The following is a 16,317-nucleotide window of genomic DNA, read 5'->3' on the forward strand; positions in this document are numbered from 1 at the left end:
CATAAATTACCTTTGCAGGTAACTGAATATGAAAGGTTTAGTTCATCACAGTCGGAAATACATTGTTGAAGTTCACAATTTAAATCTTTTAACTTTTGTTTTGTCTTGAGAGTCGAATAGAAATATTTCTTTTTTCTTTAAATAAATAAATGAAAACTTGTCTCTTTTTGTTACATTATCCAATAAAACTACAAGTTCATTGAACATTCTTCGAATTTTTTTTTAAATTGAAAAAAAAACTAATTCTGTAAATCGGACTACGGATGATCGATTTTCTTTAAACTTGGGATTCTATCTAACGTCTCCATTAGAGAGAAACACTAGCTCTGCTTATAAACAAATTTTGTTAGGACACTCATACGACTTTCTCTTACAGCTACTCTCAAGGTTGTCTTGTTCTTGACCTTGTCAATATTCTTCAGACTCTGCATTTCTATTCATATTTATCGTATTTCTTACCAACATTATGTAGTTTGTAATCGTACGGAGATGAAACTTTATAGGGAAGCCTATCCCATCCCCGTTTCGAGGACTGCCCTAAAACGATTAACTTAGGAGAAATATATTATTAAAACGGATATTTCTGGTAAAAATTCAAAATCGAAGATTTGCATGCTTACTGCACCTTCTCTTACTATAGAAGAGGAAGAAAAATAAGCTCAAATTTGTAGGGCTGGTTAAAATAATTAATTAATTATTAGTAGATTATAAAGAAAATGGATGAAAGCCGAATCCTCTGTGTCCCGAAAGAACTATTGTGACTTCTTAATGTATCAGTGTTAGAGTAGAAGTATGCAATTTGTTAATTATGTAAGTATGTGTGCATGTAGTGTTGAGCTAGAATCATATGTGAGTTTGCTAATCTCAAATGGATGTACACATGAACTATTATAATACTGGAACTATTATATTGGATATTGTGTGTCGGTTTGGGATGACAGTGGATACCCTGAAGAAGGGGTATCTCTTATGGAGAATACACAACATTTTCATTTTTCTAAAAAAAAAATTGATGATTTAAAATGCCAAACCAGTCAATAATGAGAGATTCGAAAAAAACATTTAACTTTTTCAGGTTTATCCCGACCTTGTCAAAGAATTCTTCCAACAGTGGATCCAGTTTAATTTCTAGTTTGTACATTATGATTTTGACCAGTTATTTAATGATATTTTATTATTAACACAATATGTTATGCTACACGGATAAAATCAACGATATAAAAGAATGGTACTAAGAAAAAGACTTATATTTCTTATTGGGATTTATGACTAATACGAGTATATTATGAGTTTCATTTGTTGGGTGAATACTTTTCAAAGGTCATTAAAAAATGTATTTCTGGTGGAAACTCAATTTTGATAATTTAACAAGATCACATTATTGAAAACAAAATAAAAACCCTGGTTAATAGCACCAATGGCAATAAAATAAATACGGAACGAAGAAAAATGAAGAAAATGATTGATTGATTTAAGTCCAAAAAGACTTTCACTAGCCATAGCGGGTAAAATCTCATCATTAAATTGTAATGATTCAAAATCCATCCGTTTATAAAGACGTTAAAAGTCAAGTCCGTTACAAACGATTTTATTTGTTCTGAAGAAACCAGTAAATAGATGGTAGTGGAAAAATCCTTGCTTGAACTTTTTGTTAGAATTGAAGTGGGGCAGCTACAAGTTTTACAGCCACCAGTCGTAAACAAAATGGATAGTGAGAAGGACGTTTACAATTTACTGAATAAAGTACTCGGTATCTTGAAAGAAGAAAATGCTTTACGACCGGACGATGCAAGTCCCGTTATTCTCTTTAAAGAACCTGAGAAATTAAAGGTAAACCAAGTTTAAAATAATTTTTTGAAATACTTTAATGTCTTGGAAATTAATTAGATCATTAAAATTATGTGTCTTTATTTTTGATATGTGTATCTTTAGATATTCTCAATATTTCTTGCTTTCAATATTAGTTTATGAACAAAATTTTTTTGAGAAGAAAGAGAACAATGCGAAAAACTCTTTAAAAAAATTAACCGAAAGAGATCAGCCTACGCGTATAATTGATAAGTTGGCCTTATCAGGAAAAACCGGTCAGTGAAGTGCACGTCCATCAACGCATTTAATTCTTATGAAATATTTGTCAGGTGCACTCTATTGATTTTTGGTCCAAATTTTCATTATATTTTTTCTTTGTTATTGAGTATATCAATTACTATGTTTTAATTTATATTAAACCTTCTTGAACACAGATATTAAATCATAATTTATTTGTAAAAATTATATAATTAAGAATTTCTACATTCAGTAATTCGAACCAGAAATTATCACTATTCTTTGAAAGAATAAGAACAAATTTCCAAGGTGAATTCTGTAAGTAGAAGAAAGATTATCGCCAGTGTTTGTAATAATTTTTTTTATTTGTAATAATGCTAAGTTTTCGACCTAGAGACTAGGGCATCTTTAGAGCTTATACTTATGAACAGTTAAGATTTGTTATAAATTATGAGTGCTTGCCTTAACACCAACCTTGGCATTAATACATATAACAAAATTATGACTGAAATTGGCCTTTCTTCCCCCTTGGAATACTGAATCAGTCATTAAAAAAGATGAACAATACTCAGTTAACAGTAAAATCATTTATAAATTTAATAATCACTTTCTGTACAATTACTATTTTAATATTTTTTCAATAGCTCTGAACAAATTTTATTAAATACCAAAGAGATGTTAAACTGATTGATCTCTAAAGATAGATACAAATCCAATATCAGCCTGAATAAATAAATAAAAAACGTATGTTACGATGGTTAAAATCTCCGATATTGTCCAGCATTGTGTACCCAAGCTAGTATTCAAAAATATGTGACCTGATACCCGTATTTCAAATATTCACAAAACAAAACAAAAACTAATTATAAAAACAAAAAATATTTAATAAATTAAAATCTTTTAGAAAATATACTTTGAACTGTAGAGAGAGGTCCTATCAGAGAATATTTCTTCCGCGTCTTATGCAATTATAGTTCAATACAACCACGTTGGCCTTGCGCAACTTGTCTCCTACCTATATATCCATAAACGTGAATGTCTTTTACTAAAAATCTCTTGTAAAATAAATAATTAACTATAGTGAGACCCTTAGAGTTCAAGAGTTTTAACCGAGACCACAGTACAAATTGTTTTACATTTTTTACTTATTATTCTAAGCCCTTTTCTTGGCTAAAATTTCAGAGCCAGATCAGATGATTTTTTTTTTTTACATTCATTGACTCCGTTTTAATAACATATTTTCTCAAATTAAATTTATAACATTAACTTTTAAGGACTCCAGCAAGAACGTGGGTTTAGGGTGAACACACTCTTTGCCCATGCCTGTAGGCGACTTTCACTTACTAAAATACCTATAGTGTGCTTTAAATATTGATCAAGGGGAGAAGAAAGAAAATTCTAATTTCCTTTAATTAAGTGAAAGAGTTGTCAGTTTTCCATATGAAATAATTGTGCACTGAATATAGAAATCTGCAGAGAATAGGAATTAGTATAATAGCAATAAGGTGAAAACTATAGTTACGGCAATAGAATAATATAGGTGAAGACAAAGGAGCGATACTGGAATTAGCCAAAGTTTTAAAAACCTGGATATCAACTTAAACCAAGAAAGCAGTGGGAAAAAAAGTTAGAAAGAGAACAGATGCGAAAGGAAAATCTGTTTGTTTTGTATTGTCACGCAACCTGAAACAGCTTTCTGGGAAAGAATGGAGACTACACCAAAGCGATCGTAGCTGTTCACAAGTCTATGTATCTGCAAAATGCAATAAATGTTGTATTGGACTTTAACAATAAGATTGTAAAGTCAAACTTATTTGCAGAATTGCGTTAAAAGGTATTAGTGAGGACTAGAAGAGCAAGTTAAAAAAATGCTTAAGTAAGAAAAGATCTAGGCAAACAGCTGCAACTAATTAAATAGGCCGACTAAGAAGTTGGTTATCTCAGAAATTTAATTTTTAAGAGAGTTATGTTGAAGCAGGAAATCCCTAAAAGACAATTACTAGTTGTGTAAGCTCCCTGATTTTATATCTTTTTATTTTATTTAAAGGAAATTCTAAATGTATCATTAGATGAACAATGCGATCAGAATGAACTTTTGCAAATCTGTAAGAAAATGGTAATATACAGCGTTAAAACTGGACACAAATATTTCTTAAATCAACTGTACGGAGGAATGGATATGTACGGATTGGCTGGAGCGTTTATTACCGAAGCGTTAAATACAAATCAGTAAGTGAAATGATAAGAAATATGAAGTTCTAAAAATAAGCAATCAATTTAAAAATTCTTTATAAAATATATCTCAAAAGTTCTCTAATATTTTATGTTTTTCTTTGTTTTCCAAAATAGGTATACATACGAAGTTGCGCCAGTGTTTACTCTTTGTGAAATGGAAGTTATAAATAGGGCCTTATCATTGATTGGTTTCAATCAAGGAGATGGAATTTTTTGTCCAGGTAGTGTAGAAATTATGTTTTAATTAGCAGTTTAAGTTGTTTTCCGAAAAAAAAAGATTATTTTCACTGTAGAATTTTGAAGTCCATTAAAAGATTTTTAAGATTCGTTATGGTTTTCTTCTAGAAGAGTTTATGAACTAACTAAAGGTAGTTGCAACTTTATTTGTGAATAGAGATGAGTTAACCATTTAATTTCTTTGGATCCATTAGTACTAGAATATTATTCAGTGTTTGAAGAAGATTTTTAGTTTTTAATGACAATGGATATTTCATTTCGAAGTCCCTTTTTACCGGGCTGAGGAGTGATTTACATTTACAATGGATGTATCGGGACCGTCAGAGCTGTTATGCATTACAGCAACAGTATCAGTAGTGTGTGGCATCCAGAGACGCTCTTTCCAGTCAAAGGACTTTAAAACAAACTCTCGTTTAGAGCACTTTAAGCGCATTATATGTTAGGAAGAAATTTAGAAATTGCCGTACACATTACTCCCAGCTAACTTCTGTAGCATTGTTCTCACACTCTGGTGATTAACCAGGAAACCTTACAACACAACCTTCTTTTATTCAACATAGTTCGTCACAAAGAGGTTCCAGTAAGGTTCCGAACGGGGTATCGTTAGTAACTGAAGGTCGAAATTGTATCTGTCATTAAATATTAATAACAAAAAAATCCGTCTTCTCGTGAAGGTTATAAAATATCCCCGGGCTGTATTTATGTAGGTACTATACAGTATTAATCTCGACCAAGTTTTGCGTTTCGTTTATCTCAATGAAATTTGAATCTTGGCGAGGAAATACAAATTTGTTTAATGAGTTTAAAATTTTCAACATTTCAACAAATGGTAATGTGGTTTTTGGCAGAGTTAAATAGTGAACTAAATTAATTAATTTGTATATGGACTCTAGTACTTACAATTATATAATCTTAATTCAGAATTGCCACTGAAGTAGTGCTGGCTGTTAATTGGTTTTAGCCATTCTGCATGTTGGTGAAGTACGCAGGTGTCTGGAACACGAAAAAGTGAAATTTTGTGGTATTCCAACAAGCCAACATATACAAGCTTATAAAATATTCAGTATCTTGTCATAGAATGTTTTCAGGTTTTTCATTTTCGGACATTTAATTTTTCAAGTTAATACATTTCTCAAAATTGTAATATTTATTTTGTAGGAGGGAGTATGTCGAATATGGGTGCAATTGTGCTGGCAAGATATCACAAAATGCCCGAAGTTAAGAAAACTGGCTTATCTGGCATCCCACCGTTTGCTATTTTCACTTCACAAGATGTAAGACTTTATTATTTCATGAGAATGTTTGTTGTAGTGTTATGAGTTAATTTGGAGGTCATCAATACCTCCCGCGTATGTAACTTTTTTTTAATTACGCCGAAAAGTCATTGCATTGCTGTCATGAATCTTGCTGCATAATCTAGCCTAGCTGCCTAGTACAATTTAGATCATTTTTATCTCCGTCCAAATTTGAGGATAATCCCTCGCGTGCCAACAAACGCTTCGCCACCAAGATATTCTGCATAAACTTCCTCTCCAGTTAAAAGAATCTGGATAAATGCTAGATACAGTACATTCTCTTCCTACTCCTTGAAACTTCACAGGCTCCAAAGAAGATCTAAGAAGCAGGCAATGAGAAATATCAATCGCCCCTCGATGTTTTTAGGGTGTTCTAAAGACGAGTTGTTCCAAAAAAGGCAAAACAAATCAAAGTTTTCGCAACTTTAAAAGAAATAAGAAATGCAAATGCTGTAATTTCCGAACCTTGCCAATGTAAATAAGTTTTCTGTTTAATAATTTCTTTTCTTAAAAATCTCGTGGCATATCTTTCACTAAAAAGTGACACACTAGAGTGTCCTGACATACTGTTTTCGAACTCCAATATAAGTAATATGGAAGTTAAAGAAACGAAACCTTTAATAAATATTAAACTTTCAAGAAAAGTGAGAATTACAATCAGTTTTTCACATCATATAAATTCTCTAATCAAATAAATAGCTACCTTTAATGCAATGTTATATAGTAATCAATATAGACCTAATTTTCTTTGTCACAGGCTCATTATTCCATAATTAAAGGAGCGCACTGGTTGGGATTGGGTACAGATCATGTGATAGCTGTGAAAACAGATGCTCGTGGCAGAATGCTACCATATCAACTGGAAAAAGCTGTAATGTTAGCCAGATCAAAAGGTTTTGTACCGATATTCGTAAATGCTACGGCCGGTACAACAGTTTTAGGTGCTTTTGATCCTTTTGAAGAAATTAGTGAAGTTTGTAAAAAATATTCGTTATGGTTACACATTGACGTAAGTTAAAATATTTATTTTTTTTAAATGGCCGCGTACAATTTTTGAAACTTTAATGTGATTATTTGTTTTTCTTACTGTTGATAAAAAAAAGTATTGCAGTCGACTTAAATGTTCAAAATTGGGAATCACCTGATCTACATATTTTAAGAACTATGGAATCCGAAAAAGGAATTATCAGAAATTGGTTTGGGCGGATTTTTATGTTCCTCAAAACTCAAAAACTTTGACTCCAATTTTAATTTGTAGCATTCATTTTATTTTTATTATTATTTTGTGTTATTACTTTTTATCTAGGGTAGGCACCCTCTCTGAAGCTTCTAGAATTGGTAGGTAGAGATTAACTCTATGAACTCGTAAACACAAATGTGAGTTAGTTTTTACATGGTTACTATCTCTGCAGGTGTTAGTGAAGTTTAGAACGGAGGTTCTTATTCCCTAAGCACTTAAAGAGAGAAATAGAATTATTGCGCCGATGTCTTGCAGTTATAGTTAAAGGAACGTTCTTTTTACAGGATTCGCCTAGGGTTGAAGGCATAACGATCATTTAGGGCCCCTCAAACCGGTCCAATTTAGTAGCCGACATCCCTTTAGGCACCCAAACTCTAAATAATCTTCCCAAAAGTCTATTCGTAATACCACCAAAATCATCAGGTTATGTAACTGAAGGTAGACGGAAGTGTAGGTCTTAAGTGTTAAGGGAGATCGTGGAGGTGTCAGGTTAGGCTGGGCACCTGCAGTTGCGCCCTGATCTCTGAAAAAGTGGTCTTTCTACGGTTTTAAAATCTTTTTTCAACATTGAAAGCATTAAAATGTGTAGCAAACATTCTTAGGTTTTTAAGAAAAAATTAACTATAACTGTAAACTATAACTTATGGAGGTTTTGTACAGATTTTCTTTTTCTTCAGGGCTGTTGGGGAGGAAGTGTTATATTTTCTAAAAAACATCGACAACTTTTGCGTGGAATTAGCAGGTAATAATTTTTTAAATATAACAACAGTTAAGCTCCTAAATTAATCATTAAATTTATGAATAGTAGAAAAGTAGAAAATCTGCTGAGAACGCTAACACGATTTTCCTTTACTGCAATTTATGTCAATTAATTTTCATAAAACTTTGAATTTGTAATATTTTATAGTGGAAAATTGAATTTGTGAAAAGCCTTGCAGCATAAACATTTATGTTCAGTTTAAAATCAGTAGGAAATCAGAAATGTGATAGTCTTCGATAATAAAAAGAAATAGTTATTCCTTCCTGTATTTTGAAACTTTTTGCGAAAATTGTTGCCGTAAACATCAATAAGTTCCTTTTGTTATCTTTTAAGGGGCCCAACTAAACTTTAACTTCCGAAGATTGGATCTATAATGTATTTTGTTTAATTACAGGGCAGATTCTGTATCTTGGAATCCACATAAGCTGCTAGGAGCTCCACTACAATGTTCAATGTTACTTGTCAAAAAAAAGGTAAACAGAAATATTAATTTGTTATAAAATTCCTTAATATTTGATAAAATGTGTAATTTAAATTAAAAATAATGTACTTGTCATATCTGACAAGTGCTGCTACCTATGGGAAATATAAATAAATACAAAACTCAACTGCTTGAGAGATACCCAAGCTAACACGGTTATTCGTTTAAATGTAATAAAATTCCAATAATAATAATAATAATAATAATAAAAATAGTAATAATAATAATAATGGGTTCGAATCCAGCGGCTGGCCCTTAGATTTTCTTTTTCTAAAAGCTAATTTTATTTATTATTTAAGCTTCTTTTATTTTTATTTATTACATCTCACTGTCCGGTTAAGGGCAGTGTTGTCTGTAACGAGAAAATACTGTCCGGATGTCGGCTGTGCTCTGAAAAAAGCTCCGTGCGCCAATAACCTCAGCTGTTGATTGTTTTGAACCAAATTCTTAAATATAATAGGTTCTTTCCAGTTGATCAATACATGTAAACCTGTAACGTATTTATCTAATAGAATTGGTAAATAACACAAAACGACCCAAACCCTCTTTGTCTACCACCATTCATTGGGGACGGCATAAATAGGAAGTATAACTAATCTACATCTATGTACAGTATCAAAATACCAAATTGTACAATTTGGTATATGATGAAAATTGATTTATCCATAGCATTCCCTTAATAGACTGGATACTGTTGGTATGAAGTTTTGCGGTTTAGAAAGTTATTTGCGACAGATAGAATGCGAGTTGGTGTTATTTCCAAACAGATACTCCACCCGTACAGCTCCATGCAGCTCATATAAAGTACTAGGTGACATCCAAAACGATCGTCTGTTGTCGCGCAGGTAGGGTTGGTGGCGTTAGTGCTCCTCTCTGTACAAAATGCCAAATGCTATTCATGAATGCATTCCAACATTGGAGTTTGCACGTACTCGTCAAACATTGGGAAAATTGATATCAATATAACTGACATAGCGTGATTGTTGCATTGTTTTCTACCGGTAATTAAATTTCAAAGGCACCGTAATATGGCCTTTCTTTCCATCAGGTTGATCATGGAATTGAATCCAACAAGCTTTATTAACCTTTAATTGTAGATAGTTGGACCATTTAAGCCATTAGTAGTAATTCGGGGGTCCGGTTTGCAAAAACAAGATGGGGCGTCGGCCCATAGTCGGTAGCGTCAAGGCATTGTCAAGATACTGATTGTTTTTTTTTAAAACAATTTAGTCATTCGTTTAAAATTGCTTCATTATTGGAACTCTTTCAGTTAGATACTATATTAGAGGAATATTTTTATTATTTACGACGTTGTTTATTCTTAATGAAGTCGAAATTGTAAAAAAAAAACTGATTAATCTATCTAAAAAAATTAAAAACATATGTGCTGCGTCAGATAAAATTTCCAGCACTACAAAACCAACCATATTTTTAACTTCAAATCTTTCATAAACCAATCAGTAATCGCGCCTGAGTGAATGTTGAAAACTTAATCGAAGATCTCGTCGGAACAAAACTTAAAATCCAAAATAATTTAGCATAATAACGTTTTATCGAATCCTAAAGGCAATACTAGGAAGAGATAATTTTATTAATACGTACTAAATTTCATTAAAATGTTAAATATAATTATCAAAGGATAATTATAAACGAGAAATAATGTAATAAATGCTAATTAATGCGGTTAAATTATAATTAGATACTAATACTGGTCTTAAAATAGCCAGCTAGAAGGATATCTGATTCATTTGATATGCTCATTTGTATTATAATAATAATTATTAACATTTTCGTAACGATTCCATCCAATTATTAGAACTTTATAAAATTATTTTACCAATATTTTTAAAAAATGTATTTAGAAATTTATAATTTAAAAAGGATCAGAATCAATTCTTAGAAGTGTATTGGACATCCCTTTACAGATTGGTTCCCTAAATTTGGGGGTGCTAAACTTAGAACATGGGCGCAGTACGTTAGGGGAAATCCTGAGTTGCTGGAGTATTTATCCCTTACTGCCGACTACCCGCTTTACCTCTTTTCTGGAGAGCAGGGTAGTGAACAGGCTGTGAGAGGAAAGCACCCTGTCTAGTGTAAGATCTAGTCTACTTCTGAATGTCTAGGAAGGATGAATGAAGGGAAGGGGGGAGTTGGTACCAGTCATCACTCGGCTCCCACTTTGAATCCTATAGCTCCCTCAGAGATCGTGGGTCAGTTTTCATCCCCTAGTGGTGCGTAAAGTGAAAAGTGAAAAATCCTCAACTAGCACTACTGAGCCACTACATAATACCACATTAACAACAACAAAATTTTGTTGTTTCCCTTAAGAAATAAAAAGCCGCGATGTATTCAAGAAAAATGTGCTTTTCCTTATTTTCTTTAAAATTTTATAGAAAATCTGTTTTTTTTCCTCATTCTCTCTCTTTTAAGCGGCTCCTGGATATGTGTGATGAGCTAAAGTTACCTGTGGATGCACTAAACCTGCACCTATGCCCTGTAGAATCACTTCTCAGGGTGTAGTGAATTAGGTTAGAGATTTAGAATGTTGAGGTCTCAGTGCTGACTCGAAAGTCAGTGTGGCCACGGCTGAGATAACCACAGGAAACCCCAAAATTTTTGACGAAGTATTTAGTCTACTAGCCAGATAAGAGCATACTCTCTTTTACAGGAATAAGATGAATTATTTATGTAAAATAAACTGCTTCAGGGAGTCCTGGATGCTTGCAACCGAGCGGGAGCCAGTTACCTTTTTCAGACAGATAAAATGTATGAAATTGAATACGATACTGGTGATAAATCTGTACAATGCGGCCGAAAATGTGATGGTTTCAAATTCTGGATGATGTGGAAGATGCGAGGAGATGACGTCTTTGGTTTAATTGTTGATAAGGCTATGGAAGCTGCAGGGTAAGTTTGAATTTTAGAAATTGTTCATACTTTTTTTAAATACAGATGTACTGTGAATCAGACTTCAAAGAGTTAAGACCAAAATCTGGTTGGAACATTCATGCGATTTCTCATACAGTACTTAGAGTTGTTAAATTTTCTTGAAACTCACGCTACAATAACGTGGCGTTACAGCTCCCCCATACCCTCTCTTAAATCATTATTACTACAAAAGTTTTATACACGTAATCGATCTTACATAAATTATTTTCAAATTAGGCGCCACGATAGCCGAGAGGTTAGAGGCGAGGCCAGCAAAACTAAGATGTATTTCTCGGGGTCTTGGCCTTGGATTTTATTAAATGGTTAATATGAAAATTTAATAGCAAAGTATTTTTGGTGGCCACCTGCGACCACGACACCTAATTGGGAAGTTGGATGTTAAGCCAGTCTGAAAAATAGGCATCACTTTATTTTACTTTTATTTCCTAATTCAAATGAAACACTTTGGTAAGCACCTAAACAAATTATAGTAAACGTAACAGCCATTGTGTGTGTTTTACACTTGCTATAAAAATTGCTAATAAATGCTAAATTTGTCCAAAATTTAATTTTCGGGCCCCTTGCGACCATCTAAAAAAAACATCACATTTGAAATATCTGCAATTTTAATTTTTTTGAATTATGCGAACGACCGACAGAGACATCACTGTATAACTGAAGAAAACTAATTTTTTTTTTTTTTTTGCAGGTACTTCTTATCCATGATAAAAACAAGACCTGGTTTCAAGCTGGTACTACCGGAATTCCAGTTTACTAACATCTGTTTTTGGTACATCCCAGTACGCCTGAGAAATCAAGAAGAGAACGAAGAATGGTGGGAAAAAGTGCACACTGTGAGTAGTCGCACAATAACCTCGATTACTCTACTATCCAACAATCCATCCTTTTACTATGTATTCTGTATTTAGATTGCACCTAAAATGAAGCAAAGATTTGTCATGGACTCAGTTTTAATGATAGGCTATCAACCGATGGCCCACAAGAATTTCAAGAATTTCTTTAGACTTGTTGTGACCGGCCATCCAATGTTAACCAAACTAGAAGTGGACCGAGTTGTTGATTTGATGGAACAGTTCGGTGCTGACCTCTAGACTAATTTATGTGAAACAAATTATCTCTGTTTTTTATTTTTATTTTCAATTTTTAAGTTATAAAAGTTTATTTTTGTAATAATTATTTTAGTATCTAATTCAATAAAATTATATTAATTTATATAAATATATATTTGTACTTAAGGCGCGTCGACAACTAAGATTATTGGCGCCCTGAGCTTTTTTTTTAGTGCACTGCCAGCTTCCGGAAAAAGTTTTCTTGTTACAGATAACACCGTTCATCAGAGGACAGTGAGTTGTAAGAGAAAATCTAAGGGCCAGCTGCTAGATTCGAACCCGTGATCTCCGCGTTGGAGATCGTACATTAGTTATTGTTTTACCAATTAATTTTATTCAGCCTTTGAAGAGGTTTATTATAATTTTTATTTTATTTAATGCTACTTTAAGAATTGTTTATGTTCTTTATAGCCACAAATATTTTAAAGTCTTTGAAACTAATTCATGAAAATGAAGTTAGATCCGCTGTGCTGGATAATATCTTTGATTTTAGAATGCTTGTTTATTGCATCCTTGGACCAGTTGCGGTCTCTTATCCATCGTCAGAGGTTGATGTAGTGATTTCGCCTTCACTTTTTTTTTCGTGTTGCAATGCACTTACTACTTATATTAAAGAAAAATTACTGAGTCAGCAAGTACGAGAAGAAAAAATAATTGAAGTGGAAATCTCTACACCAAACCAACCACTGATAATGTATAAAAGTCTGAAACAGGAGAAAGTTGTTTGAGTGTTCACTACAGATTTCTGAATTAATAAAAGAATTATATCTAAAGCAAACATGAAGGCTATATCACCCAGCTGAGAACATCAAGTCGTAAACACCTTAACCAGTTTTCTACATAAATAAAAAAAGTTCAAGTTGATACAATTAGCTAAAGTTAAAGAAGATTAGCCTAGAGTAACATTATATAAATTACAATCCACAGTGACAAGGCCAACATCACGAATAGTTGACATTTTAATTGAATAAATAAGAATCATATATAAAAAAAAAGAAGTTTTAAAATATATTTTTTAAGCTAGTAAACATATCGCTGGCATTTTATCAAAATTCCACCGCAGATGCTATTAAGCAACGAGTTTAGTAAATTAATTTAACTACATTGGAAGATGCAAATATTTTTTTTGTAACTAAATTTTTATTGCACTTTAATAGCTAATTTCTATTTTTCATTTTATTTATTTTTCTCTCTTGATGAGACTTAAACGAAAGTTATGCATTTTAAATATAGATTTTTTAGATTTAGAATTTACTCGGCGGGACGGGACCCATGCCCCACGGCACTGCAGCCACCAAGACGCTTATTGTGCCTTCCCTTAAGTCTAGAAGGTGAAACCTCCCCTTCTAAGAAGGTTGAGGACTTTCCCTACCAGTTCCTTCTGCGCTACAATCTCCTCTGGTCTCAAGATTTCTTAGCGCAGTCTCTCGATTGCAACTCAATCGAATAACAGGTGAGAGGCCGTTTCTTCCTCTTCCTGATCACAATCTGCACAACGGTTCCGAGCTAATAAGCCCTACCTTGTGCAGTTGCTTCCTGAACCTACCGTGCTCTGTGAATAGGCCTGTAATCAGAGTGATATGATTCCTGCCCAAACCTAGAGTCACTTTGGTTCTTTGTTTGCACAGCAAGGGCATAACCCTCTTGCTGTGTTTGACCCCAGGAAGCATCACCCAGTACTTTTCATGTTCTCTCCAGATCCCAGTCTCTGAGAGCCTCACGAACTGCACCCCTAGTGATCCCCAGGACTGGTTCTGGGCCAATGAAGGGAGTACTAGCTCCATTCCTGGCCAACTGATCAGCTATTTTAAATATAAGATGTGGACATTCCGTGACCAATTTAGTTAATTAAATTTTAATGAAACTAAGAAATCTATGCTAAAAACATGATTGACGTCAGTACTAAAAAAGACAATACTCCCAAACTAAGTTTTAATGGAACCCATTTGGCTACTTCACAGAAAACTACAGATTAATAGAAGAAGCTCTTCTGTTAAGTTCGACTTCCAATAGACTAATCTTCTTCTAAAAGATATAAAAATAAGTGAGCGCTGTGCAAAGAAGTGAATCTCGATCACTCGATTTTCTGAAAGCAAGCGAACACATAGTGAAAATCTGGAAAGGCTTGCAAAAAAAAAAGAAACGTGACTGAATCTACAACAATCTCAAGTCATCGGGGGTTACTATTGAGGCTTATTTGGTGAGCGTTTTGCCCATTTTTCAGAGGTTTACACGGCGGAAGTTAACACCGAATTGAAGTTCACATGCTATCATTGAACCGATTCTTTCTCTACAATTGTAAATTAAGTTAATAAATGTAAATTAAGTTGATTTTAAAACCAGTTAATGTTTAACTTTAAATAATTTTTAAAAAATGTAATTGTTATTAAAATTTGGATTTAATATTCAAATTAAATAGAATATTAATTAAATTTTAGTTAAATGGATTATATTTCCTGGAATATATTAGGGTTTCAGTATAAATAAACATCATCAATAAGTGAGCGCGTGTGGAGCCGTTCAATAATAGAATTATTCAACTGTGGAGCTTGTTAATTAAATGAATTCTATCCAATCATTATTAAGTACGATAAACAGTACATTAGAGACGGCCGCCCAATCATTATTGCTGTTTTACAGCTACAAATTAATCACATTCTACGTATATAATTCTACATGGTTTGTCAGTCTACTTAATCTCCAATAAAAGGTAATTGGTTAATTCTAATCAATAAAAACATAACTAATCTCTATCGTAAAACACTAGGCAAGAGGAAAATATTGCGACAAATTCAAGAGAATCTGATTACAGAGGTAAAGAGAAAGTCAACTGAATGACTTTCCACCAGATTTTCCGCTGACATTTAGTTCAAAGTAGCCAATTTGTTTGTACAATTTATGAGCTGCCAATTAAAAGCTGATGTAGTTTCTATTTAAATCATTAAATGTCTTAGGGTACTTAAATATAATAATGTGGAGACTTCAATCTGGATACATCTTGACTTTCTGTCACTGCAATTTATTTTAAATGCTTTTTTTATCAGTCATTTTTGTTGAACTGATTTTATTTTATTTTATTTATTTATTACACCTGAGGTCGTTGGCTTCCGTAGCTTTCTTTCAGTTACACACTGAACAACAACGGACAGTCAGCTTTAAGAAGCTTCTAGAAAGAGAATATCTTTGGGCCACCAGTAGCTGGATTCGAACCCGGGATCTCCGGAATTGAAAATAGTTGTTTGAAAACAGAATACACTATCCACTAATATAGGCTTGTCTTTATTACCGACTGCCCTAAAAATCTGTAATTTAAATTCACTAAAAGAAATATGAAATCAATCTCGCAGGACTTGCAATTATTCTTAAATAATTTGTAAAAAATATCATTGAAAAAAAATCAATTGAAATAATACTTAAAATAATGAACTAAAAAAAAAAAACTTTATGTTTATCTAAATTGAAGGAAGGTTGTTCGAATTTATTTCTAAATATTAAATACTTTGAGCCAAGTTTCATTTACAAACTGTCTGTGAATCAGTGTGACACTCACAAATATATTTTGGCTGTCAGTTCAAATGAGACATTTTAAATAGGAGAATCTAATCTATTAATATTTTGTTTCTTCCTTCTCTCTTAATGAAGGAATAAATTATTAAATTTTCAACAAGTATTGTCTAGGGAACAATTTAAATAATTAAAATTTTAAATTTTCCTCGCTAAATAATTTTTTTTTTTTTTTTAATTTATTTGATATTCACAATCTACAAAGAATAGAATTCGTAATAAGTGAATACGATAAAAGAAGTCTTCCTGACTGGATCAACTTGAGGAGAGAAGCTGCCCACCGGCAACACTCTCGCTGGAGTTTCTTACATTACTGGAGATTGTCACGAGGCCAACAGCGTTTCAGTCGTCGTGGAGGACGATCTGGAATCGTTGTGGAGGCGAGATTTAGAACAAGAGGA

At 32.8% G+C, this 16,317-nt stretch overlaps 1 protein-coding gene across 2 annotated transcripts; it reads left to right on the forward strand.

Annotated features, from left to right (window-relative positions):
* The first annotated feature begins 1,668 nt into the window (after window positions 1–1,668).
* Window positions 1,669–12,465, forward strand: LOC141461010 (cysteine sulfinic acid decarboxylase). 2 transcript variants are annotated; one of them, XM_074141616.1, is made up of 10 exons: window positions 1,669–1,830; window positions 4,094–4,275; window positions 4,396–4,502; window positions 5,677–5,792; window positions 6,571–6,822; window positions 7,731–7,795; window positions 8,208–8,286; window positions 11,002–11,201; window positions 11,932–12,076; window positions 12,152–12,465. In XM_074141616.1, exons 1-10 carry the CDS (start codon window positions 1,705–1,707, stop codon window positions 12,332–12,334), a joined length of 1,455 nt encoding a protein of 484 aa, XP_073997717.1. In that variant the 5' UTR covers window positions 1,669–1,704; the 3' UTR covers window positions 12,335–12,465. The 2 variants fall into 2 exon arrangements, with proteins under 2 accessions (XP_073997717.1, XP_073997718.1); XM_074141617.1 differs by having other exon boundaries at window positions 4,116–4,275.
* Window positions 12,466–16,317: the final 3,852 nt, after the last annotated feature.

Source organism: Rhodnius prolixus, unplaced genomic scaffold (assembly GCF_049639745.1).
Source record: "Rhodnius prolixus isolate KJV_2025 unplaced genomic scaffold, Rpr scaffold_6, whole genome shotgun sequence".
NCBI lineage: Eukaryota > Metazoa > Arthropoda > Insecta > Hemiptera > Reduviidae > Rhodnius > Rhodnius prolixus.